At 38.8% G+C, this 17,664-nt stretch overlaps 1 protein-coding gene across 1 annotated transcript; it reads right to left on the reverse strand.

Moving 5' to 3' along the window:
- LOC128017188 (calcium-binding protein 2-like) lies at nt 1–17,248 on the reverse strand. Its single transcript, XM_052602449.1, has 7 exons — nt 17,041–17,248; nt 16,135–16,323; nt 2,460–2,490; nt 1,626–1,760; nt 1,363–1,472; nt 1,132–1,279; nt 1–687 (listed from the first exon to the last, which is right to left on the reverse strand). Exons 1-7 carry the CDS (start codon nt 17,101–17,103, stop codon nt 662–664), a joined length of 702 nt encoding a protein of 233 aa, XP_052458409.1. The 5' UTR covers nt 17,104–17,248; the 3' UTR covers nt 1–661.
- Between the last annotated feature and the right edge of the window lie 416 nt (nt 17,249–17,664).

Consider the following 17,664-nt stretch of genomic DNA (forward strand, 5'->3'; position numbering starts at 1 on the left):
TATGTTCATGAATGTTTATATTTCATGCATGCAATTCATCAAGGTTATGATCAATTTCTTGCATTACTTGTCCTCATTACAGGTGGGGAACCTTTTTTGACTCACATTGACCAACAATTATTACAGTCTCTAATGGGGCCGTTGGCTCTTCTTATAGTTGTCTTTCTTACAATCTACGAGCTATGAAACATGTGACCTGTTTCTGATGCAGAAAAGCTAGTTCCTCTAGACTGGTCTATTGTAATGCACTTCTAGGTGGTTGTCCTGCATCTTCAATAAACAAGCTACAGGTAGTCCAAAATGCTATGCTAATTATGTCTCTATTTGTTTCTCTGTTTTGCCACAGGATTAACATCCCTTTACATTTGTACCCTTACAATTCTGAACACATGTGGAAACATTGAACATTCTGTAATTAACTCCTTAATTTTTTTATTTTTTATTTCAGACCAAAATGATAAAATAAATTAAATAAAAAAACACACTTTTACTCTTTGTCATAAAAGCAAGCAAATATGTAAACTAAAGGTCCCTGTATGTAGAAAGAGTATGGTTTAAATCATTTAATTAGGTAGTTAACTAAAGCAGATGCAATATTTCACTCTTCACGTTTGGAGTTGGCAAACTGATTGTTCTCTTCTTTGTTCATGAGTCCTCTTAGTTAGCGAGACATCATTCGGACAAACTCTGTTGAAAAATAGATTAGTTAAAAATGAACAGAAAGTTTCCTTTCCAATTTATGAGCAGAAATAGCCAAGTACTATAGCGTGTGTGTGTGTGTGTGTGCACATATGCAGACACTTATCAAAAGTGAGTTACAAATGAAGAATATTCATTATAAAGATGCAAATATATATATTCATTCCATTAGCATCTTTTATAAACACTTCCTGGCCTCTTTATTAGGTAACCCCTTCATTCAAGAGCTGGAAACATCCCACAGGGATTTTGGTTCATACTGACATGATAGCATCATGTAGTTGTTAAAGATTTGTCGGCTGCTCATCCATGGTGCAAATCTCCCTATCCACCACATTCCAAAGCTGCTCTATTGGATTGAGATCTTGTGACTGTGGAGGCCATTTGAGTAAAGTGAACTCATTGTCATGTTCAAGAAATTATAATTCTAACCTTCAAAGTCAACCTGTCCGTCTCCATTGATGTCAACATCCCTGAGGATCTCATCAATCTCTCTTTGTTTGAGCTGCTCTCCCATCAGCTTCTTCATAGCTTCCCTCAGTTCAGCCAGACTGATCTGACCATCACCGTCGGAGTCAAACTGAGATCAAGATCAATTAAAAGAGGTGTGACTTAAGAAAGCTTGGGAATACAGAACACCTGACAGCAGAGTGGAACGCTAACCTCTCTAAAAGCATCTCTGAGTTCTTTCACTCCGATCATGTCTGCTGTCTCAGCCAGCATCTTTGGACCCATCAGGTCTACAAAGTCCTCGAAGTCCACTCTCCCGCCACCTAGTGAACAAACATACAATCATAAGAAGTATCATGAACACATCCTAGATGAGTGGATCAGATATTTATGCTTTACTGTGTCTGTTCTTAAATAAAACTCTCAGTATAACTGAAATAATGAAATATAATGGTAATGACAAAGTTGCCACTCACAGATTTGCTGACTGAGTTCAATCAGCTCCATTTCTGTGGGCATGTAGCCCATCGTCCTCATACACTCGCCCAGATCTTTACAGCTAATGAAGCCGTCCTTGTCTTTGTCAAATTCTCTGAAGGCTTCTTTTAACTCTAAAGGCAGAGAAAGAATGAGAGAGAGAACATCTTCTTGTTGACATTAATGTGCAATGCATTAAGAGGATTCTAAAAGGATAAATTTATGGTGATCACTCATATAATTTGTTGGATGAGTGGTTCATCCAAAACTACTCACACTTGTGCAATTGCAAAGCAGTAGCCAATGCTTTTTTATTTTGAATTTTTTTAAAAACAAAATGAAGCAATGCAATTATGAAGTGTGCTGCGTCTGTAGCTCAAATGCTGTACAAAACTATCATATAAGTGGTCAATGTCTTTTGAGGGAATACAACAGCACGGCATGAGGAAAAGACTTGAATTCAGTTTAAATCACAGCTGTTTTTTGAGAGAAATTATTTTTTAGAAATTATATTTTGTTAAAATGAAGACATGTGAATGAGAGCTATGAGATATTCTTTGATTTTCTCCTTTGTGTTGCACAGAAGAAAGACAATTCTACAGGCTTGGAAAGACATGAGTGTGAGTAAATTATTTTTAGCATTTAATTGAATTATTCGATTAAATGTATCTTATCAAGGATTTAGAGGAGATTGAAGGTAGATTCAGGTAATGGCAGGAATCCTTTTTGATGTATAGGGAGTGATGTGAGGGAATCATATATTTTTGGATGGTGGGAGAGTTTAACGTTCTTAATGACATAAAGCGTATCAGCGATGTTGGATATCTCTGTACCTTCAATTTCCTCTGGCCGAAGATTTCTGTCCTGCAGTGAGTACAGATTTTAAAGAGACATACAGAGACAAGCTATTAGGACAAACACACAGAAATGTAGACAGTAACATACAAACAAAACACACACACACAAAAAAACATGCATTATAATTAAAATAATAATAAATAATTAATTAAAAAAAATAATTAAAATAATGTAACTGAATTAAATGACACATTATGTGGAAAAATGATAGATAAATTGTTTAGAAAGTGCAGGAACCCTGTTTTATAATCTCTCCTGTAATCTGCTTAGCCTTCAGACTGTGCTTGTTGAACTGTCACTCAGAGTGCATTGTACCAGCGAGCCTTAAGCACACCTGTCAGTGACGCCGGGGGCAATCATCTGCACACACTGCTTGAACATGCGGGTGGATGAATGAAACACATGAGGCTCTGATTACCAGTCAGCACAAGTAAAAACAAAACGAGTGCCTGCATGTGAAATGTGCTTCTTTCTCACATAAACTTAATGCAGCTTCTCCTTTCCAAGGAAAGATTCAAATGATACAGAATGACCACCAGACTTGATACCATAACACACACGGGCATATCCTCCTAAAAAAAAAATAAAAAAATGTCCATATAAACCCCAGTTTGGGGGATAACCACTGTTTCACCTACACCACATATGTACAATATACTGCAGAAAATTAAAGAAATAGTTGATATTAAATAAAATGTACTTACCATCAGGCCATCCAAGGTGTAGATGAGTTTGTTTTCTAATCTGAAGAGATTTGGAGAAATGTAGCTTTACATCACTTGCTCACCAATGGATCCTCTGCAGTAAATGGGTGCCATCAGAATGAGAGTCCAAACAGCTGATAAAAACATCACAATAATCCACAAGTAATACACACCACTCCAGTCCATTCGCTAATGTCTTGTGAAAAGTTGTTTGTATTAAAAATCCATATTTTTTTACTTAAAACTTTTGCTTCTGGCTAAAAATTAGTCCTCTATCTATGTTTTCTACTGTGAAAAAGTTGTCTAGTCATAAGGAAGAAATATGCACAGATCAAACATTGTTAAAAACATACACCTTGATGGATTGGGTTATTACAAACACAGTTTTCCACATCACAAGATGTTGTGACCCATTCACTGCAGAGGATCCATCGGTGAGCAAGTGATGTAATGTTACATTTCTCCAAATCTGTTCTTATGAAGAAACAAACTCATCTACATCTTATATAATCTAATTATATTGTCAGCAAGTGCTTAGCATTTATGGGTAAACTATTTCTTTAATGAACTTATGGGTTTTATGGATTTAACATTTTCCTTACAAAAATAAGGTTGGTTTTGTGCAGTTTTTAAAAATATTGAAGTCCTGAAGCAAAAACTGACGGAGAATGACAATGTTATGGTATTATTAATTATTAGTTTATCGAAGGATTAAAAAACACATGGGATTGTGTGTTGAAAGATATTCATGTTCATGGAAATTGAGAAATTCAGTCATTAAATCATTATCAGCTCCAAATAAAAAAAGAACAAGTGGAGCAATGAAATCTCAACTGAATCAACATTTGTACATTACATAAGTAAGATAAGAACAAATGGTAGAGTGATTTAGATTTTGATCTGATTGACTGAGCCTGTGTTTTGGCAGTGGCCAGCCAGAACATATTCACACAGCTGGTGAGTATTTAGACAGATTACTACCATGAATTGGCAAGCGTGATACAAGCAACAGTAGGATATGGTAACTATGGTGAACAGATAACAAGGGTCCAGGTTGCCAGCCAGGTAACAAATGGAGTCACATTGTGAATGGAGTTCACTTATCTTTTTTTTGTGAAAATCAGATACACACCCATACAATATATCGTTTTTACACAGTCTGTTCAACATCCAACACCCTAGAGCCTCAATAAGTGCTGCACAACTAAGCAGTTAGTGAAAATGGCTTTAGCTAAATAAATATGTCACAAACAATTTCAGGGAAATTTTATATTGGTTTTGTCTTTTTTAGCAATTTTTAAAGTTTACAATCTACTCTATCCACACAAAAGGAATTCAGGGATTATCAGACAGATGGAGACATTGATATGAAACATTAAGCTTCTATAAAACATGCACAATGATTGTCTTTTTTCCCTGCAAAGACATAAGAGGTATTTCCAAGATTCTCCCATGAGTTAAAAAGAACATTATACTAATGGTTTTTATAAATCATAACCTGTATGCTACAATTGACAACAGAAGGATATTACACTGTCTCAGTCCCATCCATCAATACTGGAGGCTTCAGCATCTAATTTACAATTTTTTCTTCATTCACCCAAACCACATCACTGTCAGGTAATTTTATACTATATAAATTTCTGATTTGGTGCACACTTGAGAGTAATTAGATAGAAATGCATTCATGTTAGGTTGTTGAGTGCATTTATTTCTATTACGGAAACTTTAATGTAAAGTATTAAATTTCAGCAAATGCTGCATTAAGGAATTGGCAACATAAAAAATGACCTGACATTGCCTCACAATGGTGAATAATGTGGCACAGCATCCTCCAATCACAGGAACGGGAGATGATGTGTCATTATTGAAGTAAAGGTGGCTCAAGGGAGGTTAATAGGATTTGACTGAAGATGTATAAGAAAGAAAATGATAATCTGATTCCCTGATGGGAATTCTGACACTGATGTTCTATATATCTTAAGCCAACCTCAGGCAAGTTATGCCTAATTTTTATCAACATGTATCCTGTCCAACCAGAGGACCGAAAACACTGGATCATTGCTACACTCAGTTTAAGAATGCCTACAAAGCTCAGTCACTACCGGCTTTCAGCAAATCGGACCATGCTACCATTTTCCTCACACCGGAATATAAACAAAGGCTCGTTCAAGATCCCCCGGTGCAGAGAGTGTTGACGCGATGGCAGGGGGGCAGGGTTTCATATTTTATTGAAGCACCCCTGGGCGCCGCCATTGGCTTGCGGACCCCCACCTACTATTAGCATTCCATTGACTCCCATTCATTTTGGTGTCACTTTGACCGTGAATAACTTTACATGTGAGGCATTTAAAGACTCCATTTGTCCATTCATTATTTATAAAGAAACACGGAAATGTATAAAAGGCCCCATTACCTTGTATCTTATGTTGTGGCTCCATAGAAGCAGTTTTTGTAAAAATAGGCTGACCATTACATCATAACCTGTGACTCTCTGTTGCACAGTAGTGAAATTACCATATGTACAGGAGGAGAAGCTCTTTCTCTTGCCACAGTGATTAGAAGACTTACAATTGTCAGACAGGTTGCTCACGTGACATCTACATCATCAAGCTCAGTTTGAGTCTGCGCAGTATGCTCGACCCCCAGGAAGTGCATGCTTCTAATTGACTTCACTTGTTTCCATTGAATCTAAAGGGTTTGCTGTGTCCATTTCTTTTACTGTCTATGAGCGATGGTCCGCCCAATCAGAAGCCATGCGGCTTCAGGCGGCTCTTGATGTCGTAGACTGGGACATGTTTCGGGCAAGTTCATCTGACGTCAGCGAGTTCACGGCTGTAGCATTAAGCTTTGTAAACATGCTAGCCGAACAAGCTACGGATACAATAACTATAAGGACCTTTCTCAAATCAGAAACCGAGGGTGGACAAAACAATCCATGCAGCAGTAAACAAACGCACTGCTGCTTACAACGCTGGTCTTCTGCTGATCAGCTCGCTGGTTTTTTTACACCCATTTTTAACAAGTCTCTTGCTACATCGGTGGTTCCCACCTCATTCAAAAAATATGTCGTCATCCCTGTGCCTAAGAACAATAAACCCTCTTGTCTGAATGACTATCGTCCAGTTGGCCTCACATCAATAGTCATGAAGGTCTTTGAGGGTCTGGTCATAAACGTCATCTGCTCCTTCATCCCGGATACTTTGGACCCTCTTCGGTTTGCCTATCGCCCAAACAGATCCACTGATGATACCATCTCTCACATCCTGCACTCTTCTCTCTCACACATTGACATTGAAGACCTCAAGTGGTGAAAGTAGGCCAGTACACCTCAAACTCCATCACCCTAAACATAGGAGCCCCACAGGGTTGTGTCCTGAGTCCCCTGCTCTACTCTCTCTACACACATGACTGCGTGTCTCGCACAGCTCCACATCTATAATAAATTTTTCTGATGAAACTGTGGTTTTGGGCCTCATTCACAACAATAAGACCGCATACTTGGATGAGGTAGGGAAATTAACATCATGGTGCCAGGACAATTGTCTCTTTCTGAATGTGAGCAAAACTAAAGAACTGATTGTGGACTTCAGGAAGAGACAGCAGCAGCCCTATACTCCTCTTATGATCAGCGGGACCCCTGTTGAGAGGGTGAGCAGCTTCAAGTACCTTGGTGTAAACATCTTCGAGGACCTGACTTGGACTACTCACATTCAAACACAGGTTAATAAAGCCAGGCAAAGACTGTACCATCTGCGACAGCTGAGCAAATTCAGGGTCTCACCAGCAATCCTGAATACTTTCTATTCTGGGGCTATAGAAAATGTATTGACTTAGTGTATCTCAGTGTGGTATGGGAACAGCTCCAGTCAAGACTGCAAAGCCCTGCAGAGAGTTGTGCGCTTAGCTGAGCACATCTCCGGGTCTGCTTTCCCCTCTCTGCAGGACATTTACCTCAAACACTGCAGAAGCAGAGCTGCTAAAATCATCAAAGACTCCACCCACCCCAGTAACCATGTTTTCATTTTGCTGCCATCTGGTAAGAGCTTCCGTAACCTGATGGCAAAAACCGAGAGACTCAGGAGGAGTTTCTTCCCCCAGGCCATCAGGCTCTTAAACTCAAAACCAGCCTCTTAACATTTTCCTGTCTCCGCTTAATGTTCACTTTATCAGTAAGATATTCATCATTCACTACCTCACATTGACACACTGACAGTGTCAACCTGTTTGCACATTTGCCTCTTGTACATTCCTGTGTACTTAATATTTAAGACTACAGTATAATGCACATATACACATTGCCCTGTGTATCTTAATATTTAACACTACAGTTTACTTTCATGCACATTATTTTGCATTCAATATTTAATTCCACAATATACATCTTTTTAAACTGCAATTCTTATATTTTTATTGTTAACTTTTATTTAATTCTTTCATGGCTATATTTATGTATATTTTAATCTGTGTTGTTTTCTTTAATAATTGCACTGTCCATGAAATATAATGACTGTTGAAAATGCAGCTTTGCTATCACAGAAATAAATTATAATAATTTCAAAATAATTTTAACTAAAACAGAGTTATTTAAATTTGTAATAATATTTTCCAATAATAATTTCTTGCTTTATTTTTTATCAAATGAATGCAGCACTCAAAATAAGAGACTTCCTTTTAAAAATTAAATAATATTACTAACCCCAAACGTTTGAAGTTTGGTGAAATGTTCCTTTATGTTAGTACATTACAAATATTGCAACTAAATCAATAGCTTAACTTATTACACAAAATCACTAATTTACTTTCTTTTTCCTGTTTTTTTTTTTTTTTTTTTTTTTTTTTACAAATTTTACTGTCTTTTTTAAAATCTGATATCTTAACTTTTTCATGCTGTTTGTTTTAGATGGCTTCGCTCCCATCATTTGTATTTCTCTAATTCTCCCTGCTCCAACTCTTTCTTGTCATCTCTGTCCCTCCCTCCATCCCTCCCTCTCACTCTTTATCTCTCTCTCTTGGTTGCTGTACTTAGATTATTACATAAACTTTGCGACACATTCCTTCAGCCAGAAATGCTATTTGCTGGGTTTTCTGAGCACTCTAATTCTGATGCTCTTGGTCATTGCATGAGCTGTCGGTTTTCTCTCTCTCTCTCTCTCTGCATGTTCTTTATCCTGCCCCTTCTTTCTTTCTCCATGTAATTCCACATACTTATTTTGACTTGTGTTGGACTCTTATCACTTTTCTACTGCAAGTGACTGTTCTGGTATGGTACAAAATAGGAAGGGATGGAGGGATGAAGAGAGAAATGTAGAGAGAGAGAGAGAGAGAGAAAGAAAGAGTGAAAAGAGGTGCTTCATAATCCACAACATTCCAGATTACATGGTGAGTGGAACGCAGCTGAAAGATTAGTAGAAAGATTGTAGAGAACAGGTAGACAGACATCAGATGGTTTTTAGAAGAGTGAAGAGCTGCACCCTGCAGTGACACTATATACAGTATACAATATACAGTACTTATTATATATATATATATATATATATATATATATAGAGAGAGAGAGAGAGAGAGAGAGAGAGAGAGAGAGAGAGAGATCTAGGGCTGTTTCATAATACAATAATATGGCATTTCAGTGATATTATATTTGTTAACATGCACTATACAAATGCTCCGTGGCACGAGAGGGCAGTGTCAAATCAGTGAATTCAGTCAGACTCTTTGAATGATTTAAATATGAACAATGGATATTTCCTTTAAATCTATTTTAAAAAAGAGGGGTCTTATACGCCCAATACAAAAAGCTAAAGCTAGAGCTATATATTTAGCTTTCTTCAGATTCCTTTGTATCAACCTTCAGCAGCTGCATTATGGGAATATTACCATTAGGGGGCACCAAACAAGCACTTTTAATATTCAAAGTATTTACAAAGGGAAGACCTGTGTTGAAAAAGCACAAGTTAATATTTTTCATAAGGTGATTGCGGGACAAAATTTTCAATATTGTGTGGATTCACTAAAAATAAAAGAGAGAGAAAAAAAATAATATAAAAAATGAAAATACCACACAAAACCTTGGACCTTCTGTATTTTGTCATTATATTAAAAACCTATTGTTATACATGCCTCTGCGTAGATGATTAAAATGAGTTTTGTATAAATACATATGCAAATGATGTGTATGCACAAAACTAAAGCTATAATTATAATTATATTAGAATTTTTAAATGGATGAGTTGGACTGGCGAGTACAGGACAAACAGTCAGCAAGTGCACAGTGAATGTGGAGAAGGATAATAGATTATGCTCTCAGTATAAACTAACCAATCACAACAAATATTCAAATGATGTATCGTGCCAAGCCAATCAGCTTTATAGTGTACTTAATCCTCTGGTATTGTTCATTTGGGAGTCACACTTGTTTTGTTCGAGGTCAAAAGGTCACACCTAGGCGCTTATTTATAAAACTCTCCATAGATTTCATCTTAAAAGTGTACACAAGCACAAACGCTAGATTTTGCGCTCACACTAAAGTTTTCAAATTGATAAAAAGCATGCATACGCCAGAACCTGTGCAAAATCCCTTTATAAATCCCAGTCAGGGGAAGACCCTGATTCTCCACCTAGTCTCCTCCCCGAAATCACCTTATATGGAGCTTACAACGCAATGATCTGCATATCACTTCCATACATATTCCCATCCACGTGACTGCATGTTTAAAAAAGGTGGTATAAAGGTGACAAATAAATGTTAAACAGTTATGGACCTAAAACTGACCCCTGAGGGATGTCAACTGAGACAGAGCTAATCTCAGACCACCCATAGAAACAAACTGGGAGCGGTCAGTAAAATAAGATCTCAACCACCTTAAGGCAGTCCCAGACACACCAAACACTCTTTCAAGATGAATAAGTAATAGACTGTGATCTACAGTATCAAATGCGGCTCTTAGATCAAGAAGATTTTTTGCAGAAGCAACAAAAGAGACCCCTGAAATTGAACTTTTTATTTTATTTTCAGTGAAATTAATGTAGCGTAATATTTTTTTTTTCAATAATATATTTTCTTTATTATTTTGTATTCTGAAAGATTTTCATTGTAATATTTAATATTTATGCAATAATAAACATACTGCAATCTTTGACCAAACTGATTTACATCAGCCTTCTTGGAAATTTCCTTATGTAGTGCCTGCCAGTGCCCAGCAAATGTGCTTTTATTGTGTCAGGTGGCATCTTTAATCTAGGAAGGATACTACTTTGAGTAATATAAATGCACAATAGTTATTATACTTTCTTTTTAAATACAGTATATATAATTTCACACACACAAACCCCAGTCTTTGAGGAATTTTTTTTATAAATGTTCTTTCCTTAGCAGAGAAGACCAAACAATCGAGAATTGTGATCTTATATTTGCATCCAATAACAATGGGAGCATTTCTATAGCATGCCTAAACACTTTCATTTATTTTTAGGTATCAGTGAGTCTGCCATTCTCATTCCCTCCATCTCTCTGCAAACAACAATTGTAAACGTGTGCATTTATGTGTATACTGCATGCATGTAATCCACATTGATGTCAAAGAGTCAGTCGTTCTTTGTTAAAACACTGGTGCATCAAAGATCGTAGTGTCTTACTCTAAACCTTAGACTTCGATCATTGGTAGACTATCCATCTCTAATAAAACATTAATAAATCATCAGGTTAACAAGCTAACATCCACTTTCTCTATATCTTATTTACTTACACATATGTGCACAGGCAGATTGGTGTCTTCCTGTTGGTACACAACCATGACTAATGTCACATTTTAAAGTGATAGTACACCCAAAAATGAAAATATGTCTTTATTTCACCCTCATGTTATTCCATACTTGTCTGATATTCTTTCTTTCTTCCAAAACAACACTGGACCCCACTGACTAGTATTATGTAGGGGGTGGTGGTGGAACCTGAGACATTCTTTGAATATCTTCTTTTGTGTTCCACAGAATTCTCACTCATGATTGTTTCTCATGAAATAAAGAACCAGCCGGCAAGATTGAACAGAGTGGCTCTTAATTCGGTTACCTGTGGAGACCTGGTCTGTGATTGGTGGATTAAGTTATTCTATTACAAGACATCCAGACAACTGACCTACCGACGCTGAAAAGTAGAACGCCTCTGTTGATTCAAACAGCTTTTGTACTTGTTTATGTGTATATGTGTGTGGGCTATAGAGGAGATTTGGGTTGTCTGCTGTATATTGGTGGGCTGTCGGTGGATTAAGGCCAAAACACAAGAGAAGAGACAAAAAACAGAGAAACACCAATGCAGCCCATGGTTGGAGCAGCACAACCCCATTATCTCCTGGAAGATGGGAGAGATCCTGAAGTGGGGCGAAGCCTTTTTCAATCATGCATCTCCGGTTGCCCTATTCCAGTTGAACATCCCCCCGAACCACTACCAGTCTACTCCACCTCTATCGAGAGCCCTGTCGAGAACCAATCCATCACCATTCCTCAGTGCTACTCCCCCTTCAGCGATGTCTTCTGCCCTAAGCGGGCCTCCAAGCTGCCTCCACACCGGCCGTGGGACTGTGCTGTTGATCTGCTGCCGGGTGAACCAGTGCCAAAGGGACGGATATACCCCTATCCGTTCCCGAGGAGAATGGAGGACTACATCAAGGAGGCGCTGGCACAAGGGTGCATTCATCCATCTACCTCCCCTGCTGCTTCCAGCTTCTTCTTCGTGGCTAAAAAGGATGGAGGTTTGAGACCATGCATTGATTACAGAGCACTAAACAAAATAACTCTTAAATTCCGGTACCCACTTCCCCCCGTCCCTGCGGCACTGGAACATCTCCGTGGTGCCACTGTGTTCACCAAGTTGGACCTCTGCAGCGCATATAACCTCATCCGGTTACGTGACGGGGACGAGTGGAAGACCGCCCTTCATCACCCCTACTGGCCACTATAAGTACTGCGTCATGCCATATGGGCTGGTTAACGCCCCCTCCGTATTCCAGGATTTCATTCATGAGGTGCTCCGTGATTTCCTCCACAAGTCCTTCCTAGTTTACATAGACGATATCCTGATTTACTCCCGGAGCCTGGCAGAACATCAGCGCCACGTTGCGGAGGTCCTGCAACGCTTGAGGGACTACCAGCTCTATCTTAAAGCTGAGAAGTGTTCCTTCCATCAGCCCTCAGTGCAGTTCCTTGGGTACCCCATCGACTGCAGTGGCATCCGGATGGACGAGGGGAAGGTGAGCGCAGTCAGGGACTGGCTCACCAAGGAAAAATCGGAAAATCCAGAACCCATCCTCCAGGACGAAATCATAGTCGCTCCTATCACCTGGTCAGCTGAGACTCTTCCTCCTGCCGAACCTCCTAATGACACCCCGCCGGGTTGCCCACCAGGACACCTGTACATCCCCAGGACACGGCGCACTCCACTTATCCACTCCACGCATACATCACTTGGCACTGATCACCCGGGGGTCAATGAAACCCTCTCGTTGCTACGGGAACGCTTCTGGTGGCCCAACATGGCCTCAGATGTCAGAAGGTACATGAGTGGATGTACCAGCTGCGCCATGTCCAAGAGTCCTCGCCACCTACCATCTGGCAAAGTCCTTCCTCTGCCTGTTCCTAATAGCCCGTGGTCATACCTAGGGGTGGACTTCATAACGGACCTTCCACCCTCTGACAATAACACATGTATATTGGTAATAGTGGATAGATTTTCTAAAGCTTGTCATCTTCTTCCTCTTAAGTGCCTACCTACTGCCATGGAAACGGCAGAACTGAGGTTCAACCATGTCTTCAGGTACTTCGGCATCCCAGAAGATATCTTCTGAAACCAATTCCTGGGGTGGGCCGAGTACGCAAAAAACTCCCTCGGCTACCAGCCACCTCTGTTCCCCTGGTCAGGAGAGCCCTCGGATGTTCCCACCGTTGACTAATGGTTCCGGGAGAGCGAGAGGGTCTGGGATGCAGCTCATCACCAGCTACAGCGGGCACTTCGCAGACGCAGGACGACAGCCGGGACATCCGCCTGCATCTACCCTGCCGCAAGCTCAGTCCCAGATTCATTGGCCCATTCACCATCACCCAGCAGATAAATCCGGTCACATATAGACTCCAGCTCCCTCCTGAGTACCGGATTCACCCCACATTCCATGTGTCACTCCTGAAACCTCACCATCCATCTGTTTCTCCCTCCACAGAACCTGGCGAGACGGGAGCCCCCCACCCCCCCCACCCCCTCCTGGATGACGGTGCAGCGTCTATATTGTCAAGGACATCCTGGACTCCCGGCAGCGTGGTGGTCAGCTGGAATACCTCGTGGACTGGGAGGGATACGGTCCAGAGGAACGTTCCTGGGTCCCACGCAACAACATCTTGGATCCCACCTTACTAGATACCTTCCATTCCATTCACCCCAATCGACCAGCTCCCAGGGGAAGATGACGCCCACCACGTCGTTGGGGTCCCCGGCCCTCAGGAGCGAGCCGTGGGGAAGGGGGTACTATTACAAACACGCCAGGTTCCACCTCCACACAATCACAGCGCACACCCTCACCTGAATATTAGATTACCACCACCTGTTCCTCATCACCCACTCATCAGCGCTGCATCATAAAAGCCAGACACACGCACTCAGTCTTCGTCCGGTCACGTTCGCGACAAGATCATTCCTGTGTGCTAACTATTAGGACTAACTCCTCTTCTACTCTCTCCAAGGATTCTCTCCGAAGGACCCAATTCCCCCGAAATGCGTGTGTGTGGTTCACCATTCCCTCCAAGAAGTCACAGCCTTGCCTGCACGGATCCAAACTCCCATTCACTCCTCACTACCTGCTCCTCTGCTTGTGTCTTTATACATAAACATCTTCATCTGTTACTCCTCAGCTTCCCGAGTGATCCGTAACACATTTAATTTGCCAAGAATTGAAAGTAATGTTTTCCTTTATTGTGTAAAAGAAGCCATGTAACACAATACATTGAGATATTTTATGATTATTTTGAAATGTATTTAGATTATTTTTTTAATATGATGAATTTATATTTTACGTTTTACAAATGTAACATTTAACATTTATTTCAATGTTACCTTTAATTTTTATAAAAATAAAAAATAAATGTCAGTGTACATTTAAAGCACTTGAAAAATAGCAAAAATAAATTATATGACTTTAATTTTCCAAAGAAAAAAACTTTGAAACTGTTAGTTTTTATATAAATCAACAAACAGGATATACAAAATCCTATTCTTGAACATACACACATATTTATTCATTTCAGTGGAGCTAAAAGACAGATTTCAACATTTGTGATGATGGACTGTTGCATACATTTATTAGACTTTTGGGTTTAGTTTGTGGTATGTTAGATGTCCCTTTGATCACAAAGCTGTCCCCATATAGTGTGTGATATATTATTATTACGACAGGGGAAGCGGGAGTGTTCACAAGAGAGTTCTTTTGAGTGAATCAGTTTTAGATCTGATCTCTTGAGTCGTTAATCTCACCCATATAATCCTCCCCTTCTCTATCAATCTCTCTTATTCTTTTTCTTTCATCCCTCACTCTCTTCTCCCAGCCTTTCACTCCTCCTCCTTTCCTCCCTTTCAGTGTTGTTTTTTTTCCGACTTGAATGATATGATTTCTAAGATTCAATCTCTGCACTGTAGATGTTCAGATTAAGACTTTAAAGTATATTTTTTATAAGATTCTGACGCATGCCAAAGGATAAAATTTGGTATATTGTTGTTACCTTCTTTTGAATGATAATCAGTCTTTAACATTTATGTTCTTTTGGGGCTCAAAAGCTTTTTAAAAGTAAAAAAAAAATAGTGTTTCATTATGTCTGGGAATGTAAGCTTTAAAGAATGAGGTGTGGTGAATAATAGATTATACATAATACTCTTTCACCTTTTCATCCAGTACAGACCCATAATCCTCTGAAAACAGAGAGTTTGTCAGAAAATTATTATTATGATTATGGTTTTGTAAAAGGGTTTAAGAATGAATAAACTACTGACTGGAAAGAGTATGTGAGGGGTGTGTATGAAAGGAACAATTCTGCTGATTTTTCAGCAAAGAACAATGGTACCATTGTACCAAACATAAAAAAACGTACGTACTTATGTAGTAAGATACTACTTCAGCTTGTCTACTTTACAGTTTTATGTTTAAAACTAAAAATTGTTTGTACACTTTTTTTTAAATGATACTCTAATTTCAGCATAATTCTCCTTCCTCCTGACCAATTAAAATATTTTCGCTCCCAATGAGTATTATTATTAAATACGAATGTCTAAGCACAATGTTTGCATCATATATATTTTTATCAGTACTTGATCAAATTCAGTATTTGAAATTTTGCTCTTTTTTCTAAATCAGGAGAGCTACAGTGTCATGCCAACTAATAAGTAACATTCAAGTGAGAGTAACCATTTAAGATCATGTAGCTATTTAAACATCCAACATTAAAGAGCACAACTACAAATGATAAGACTACAGAATCCTGACCAGCGGTCTTTGAGTTTGAAGAGCAAAAACGAATTTAGACTACCACATGCTCATGTGATCCATTCACAAATAGAGCCTCTCATTCAGAATCACACATTAACAGCTTTTAGACAGTCTTCACACTATCCATCAGCATAGTAAGCACTGTTGCAACATGAATGAATATGCTAATATTACATTAGCAATCACAGGATTTTTTTTTTTGTAGTATGACAGACCAGATCACCGTTTTTAGTTTATCTTCCTAAAGATACATTCTAATGTTCACTGCCTGTGAACTGAATTAACACATTGTAATCCTTAATTAACCATTTCAGAGTTCAGCGAACCATAACATTTGTTTGAATCAAGTCCATGACTGACAGAACAACAGCTCACACCTCAGCGCAACATGAAAACATGAATCACATCTGTGACACAGAAGCCCATACCTGACCAAAGACAGATGCAACAATGGGTCTGAGTTTCCTGCGCTCCGTCTCTACTCCGAGGGGCTCTGTGTCAGGGTCAGTGGGTGAGTTCAGACTGAGGGCTTTAGTTTTGGGCGGCCGTTTGAAGCTGCCACCACCTGAAGAAGTGCTCCATCTCCTCAGCTTCTCTATCTTCTTCCTAAAGGACCCCTACATTTACAGTATCATGCAAAAGAGCATTTTTTGATGAAATGCAAGCTCCAAGTATGAAATATGGAGACCGGGACTAATTGTCACATGGGCTTTATTATATATCAATAACAATTAGATCTTGTGGTAAGTACAGTTGCACAAATGCTTGTGCAACAGTAATTTTTTAATTTTATTCTGCCTTCTCATAAATCATTGTATTATAGACTATCATTTAAGTAATTATATTATACAATAGTACAATTTGGGGTCAGTAAGTTTTTTGTCAGTCACTGAAGACTGGACTAATGGCTGCTGAAACTTTAGCTTTACAACCACAAGAATGAATTATATATTTAAAAACGAAATATTATTGTTTTTACTGAAAAACATATAATAGTTTTTTTAATGGCATATTTTGTTGTGATAATTTACCCCGACAACATGTTTTGGAGACAAATGTTGTGCTAAATGGACTATATCTTTAAATGGTGTTAAAATTATTATTATTTTTTTGGTCAAAACTATAGTTAGTTATAAGCCTGTACAGAAAACCTACCCTAAGAAACATTAAGTGGACTAAAAAGTGTGACAACCAGCCCCGGTCTGCCTGATTTACTTCAAGCCTGTCTTTTTAATTAATGTTCATTACACATAAATAGTGTCAATCTGCCAAACTTATTACATTTTTAATCAGTTGTGCTCCATCTCATAGGCTGAGGCTGAAAGATCACTTACCTTTTTGACAATCTTGTCTTGAGGAACCTCAATGGTTTCCATGCTGCCTGCTTCCACTGACATTTTTCTCTGTGGTGACTGATGAGCATTAATGCTTTTCTATGGATCTGTGTTTGGTTTCTCTCACTCTGTCTGTTTAGAGTCTGTTGCAGAAAATTACATTGAGTGTTTCCATCTCTGGACATCACTCGCCCCTCCTCTGTCTCTCTCTCTCTTCCCCCTCTCTCACTCATGCTCTCATCATTCATTCTCTCTCAATCTGTTCCTCTCTAATACTGTCCCTGCATCTCTCATTCTCTCTCGCTCATTCATATGTAGGTTTTCTGTCTCCTCCTCCCTTCGCTGTATAGATGATCTGTGTTGAATAAATATAACAAATATTTTCCCATTGCCAGACACATATATACATTCATGAACGATAATACAAGAACATTTTGAATAGTTTTTTCTTTTATTTTTTAAAATAAAAAAAAAACTGATTCTCCCAAACATATAATTCATATTCAGTGTCATTTTATATCTCAAACTCAGCTTTTATTTTTATTTTTGCAAATTGTTGAAGGCAAATTCAAATCAATTTATCTTAATTTCCACAACTATATTTATTTTGTCTCGTCAGACAGT

This window comes from Carassius gibelio, chromosome A1 (genome assembly GCF_023724105.1).
Source record: "Carassius gibelio isolate Cgi1373 ecotype wild population from Czech Republic chromosome A1, carGib1.2-hapl.c, whole genome shotgun sequence".
NCBI classification, from domain to species: Eukaryota; Metazoa; Chordata; class Actinopteri; order Cypriniformes; family Cyprinidae; genus Carassius; species Carassius gibelio.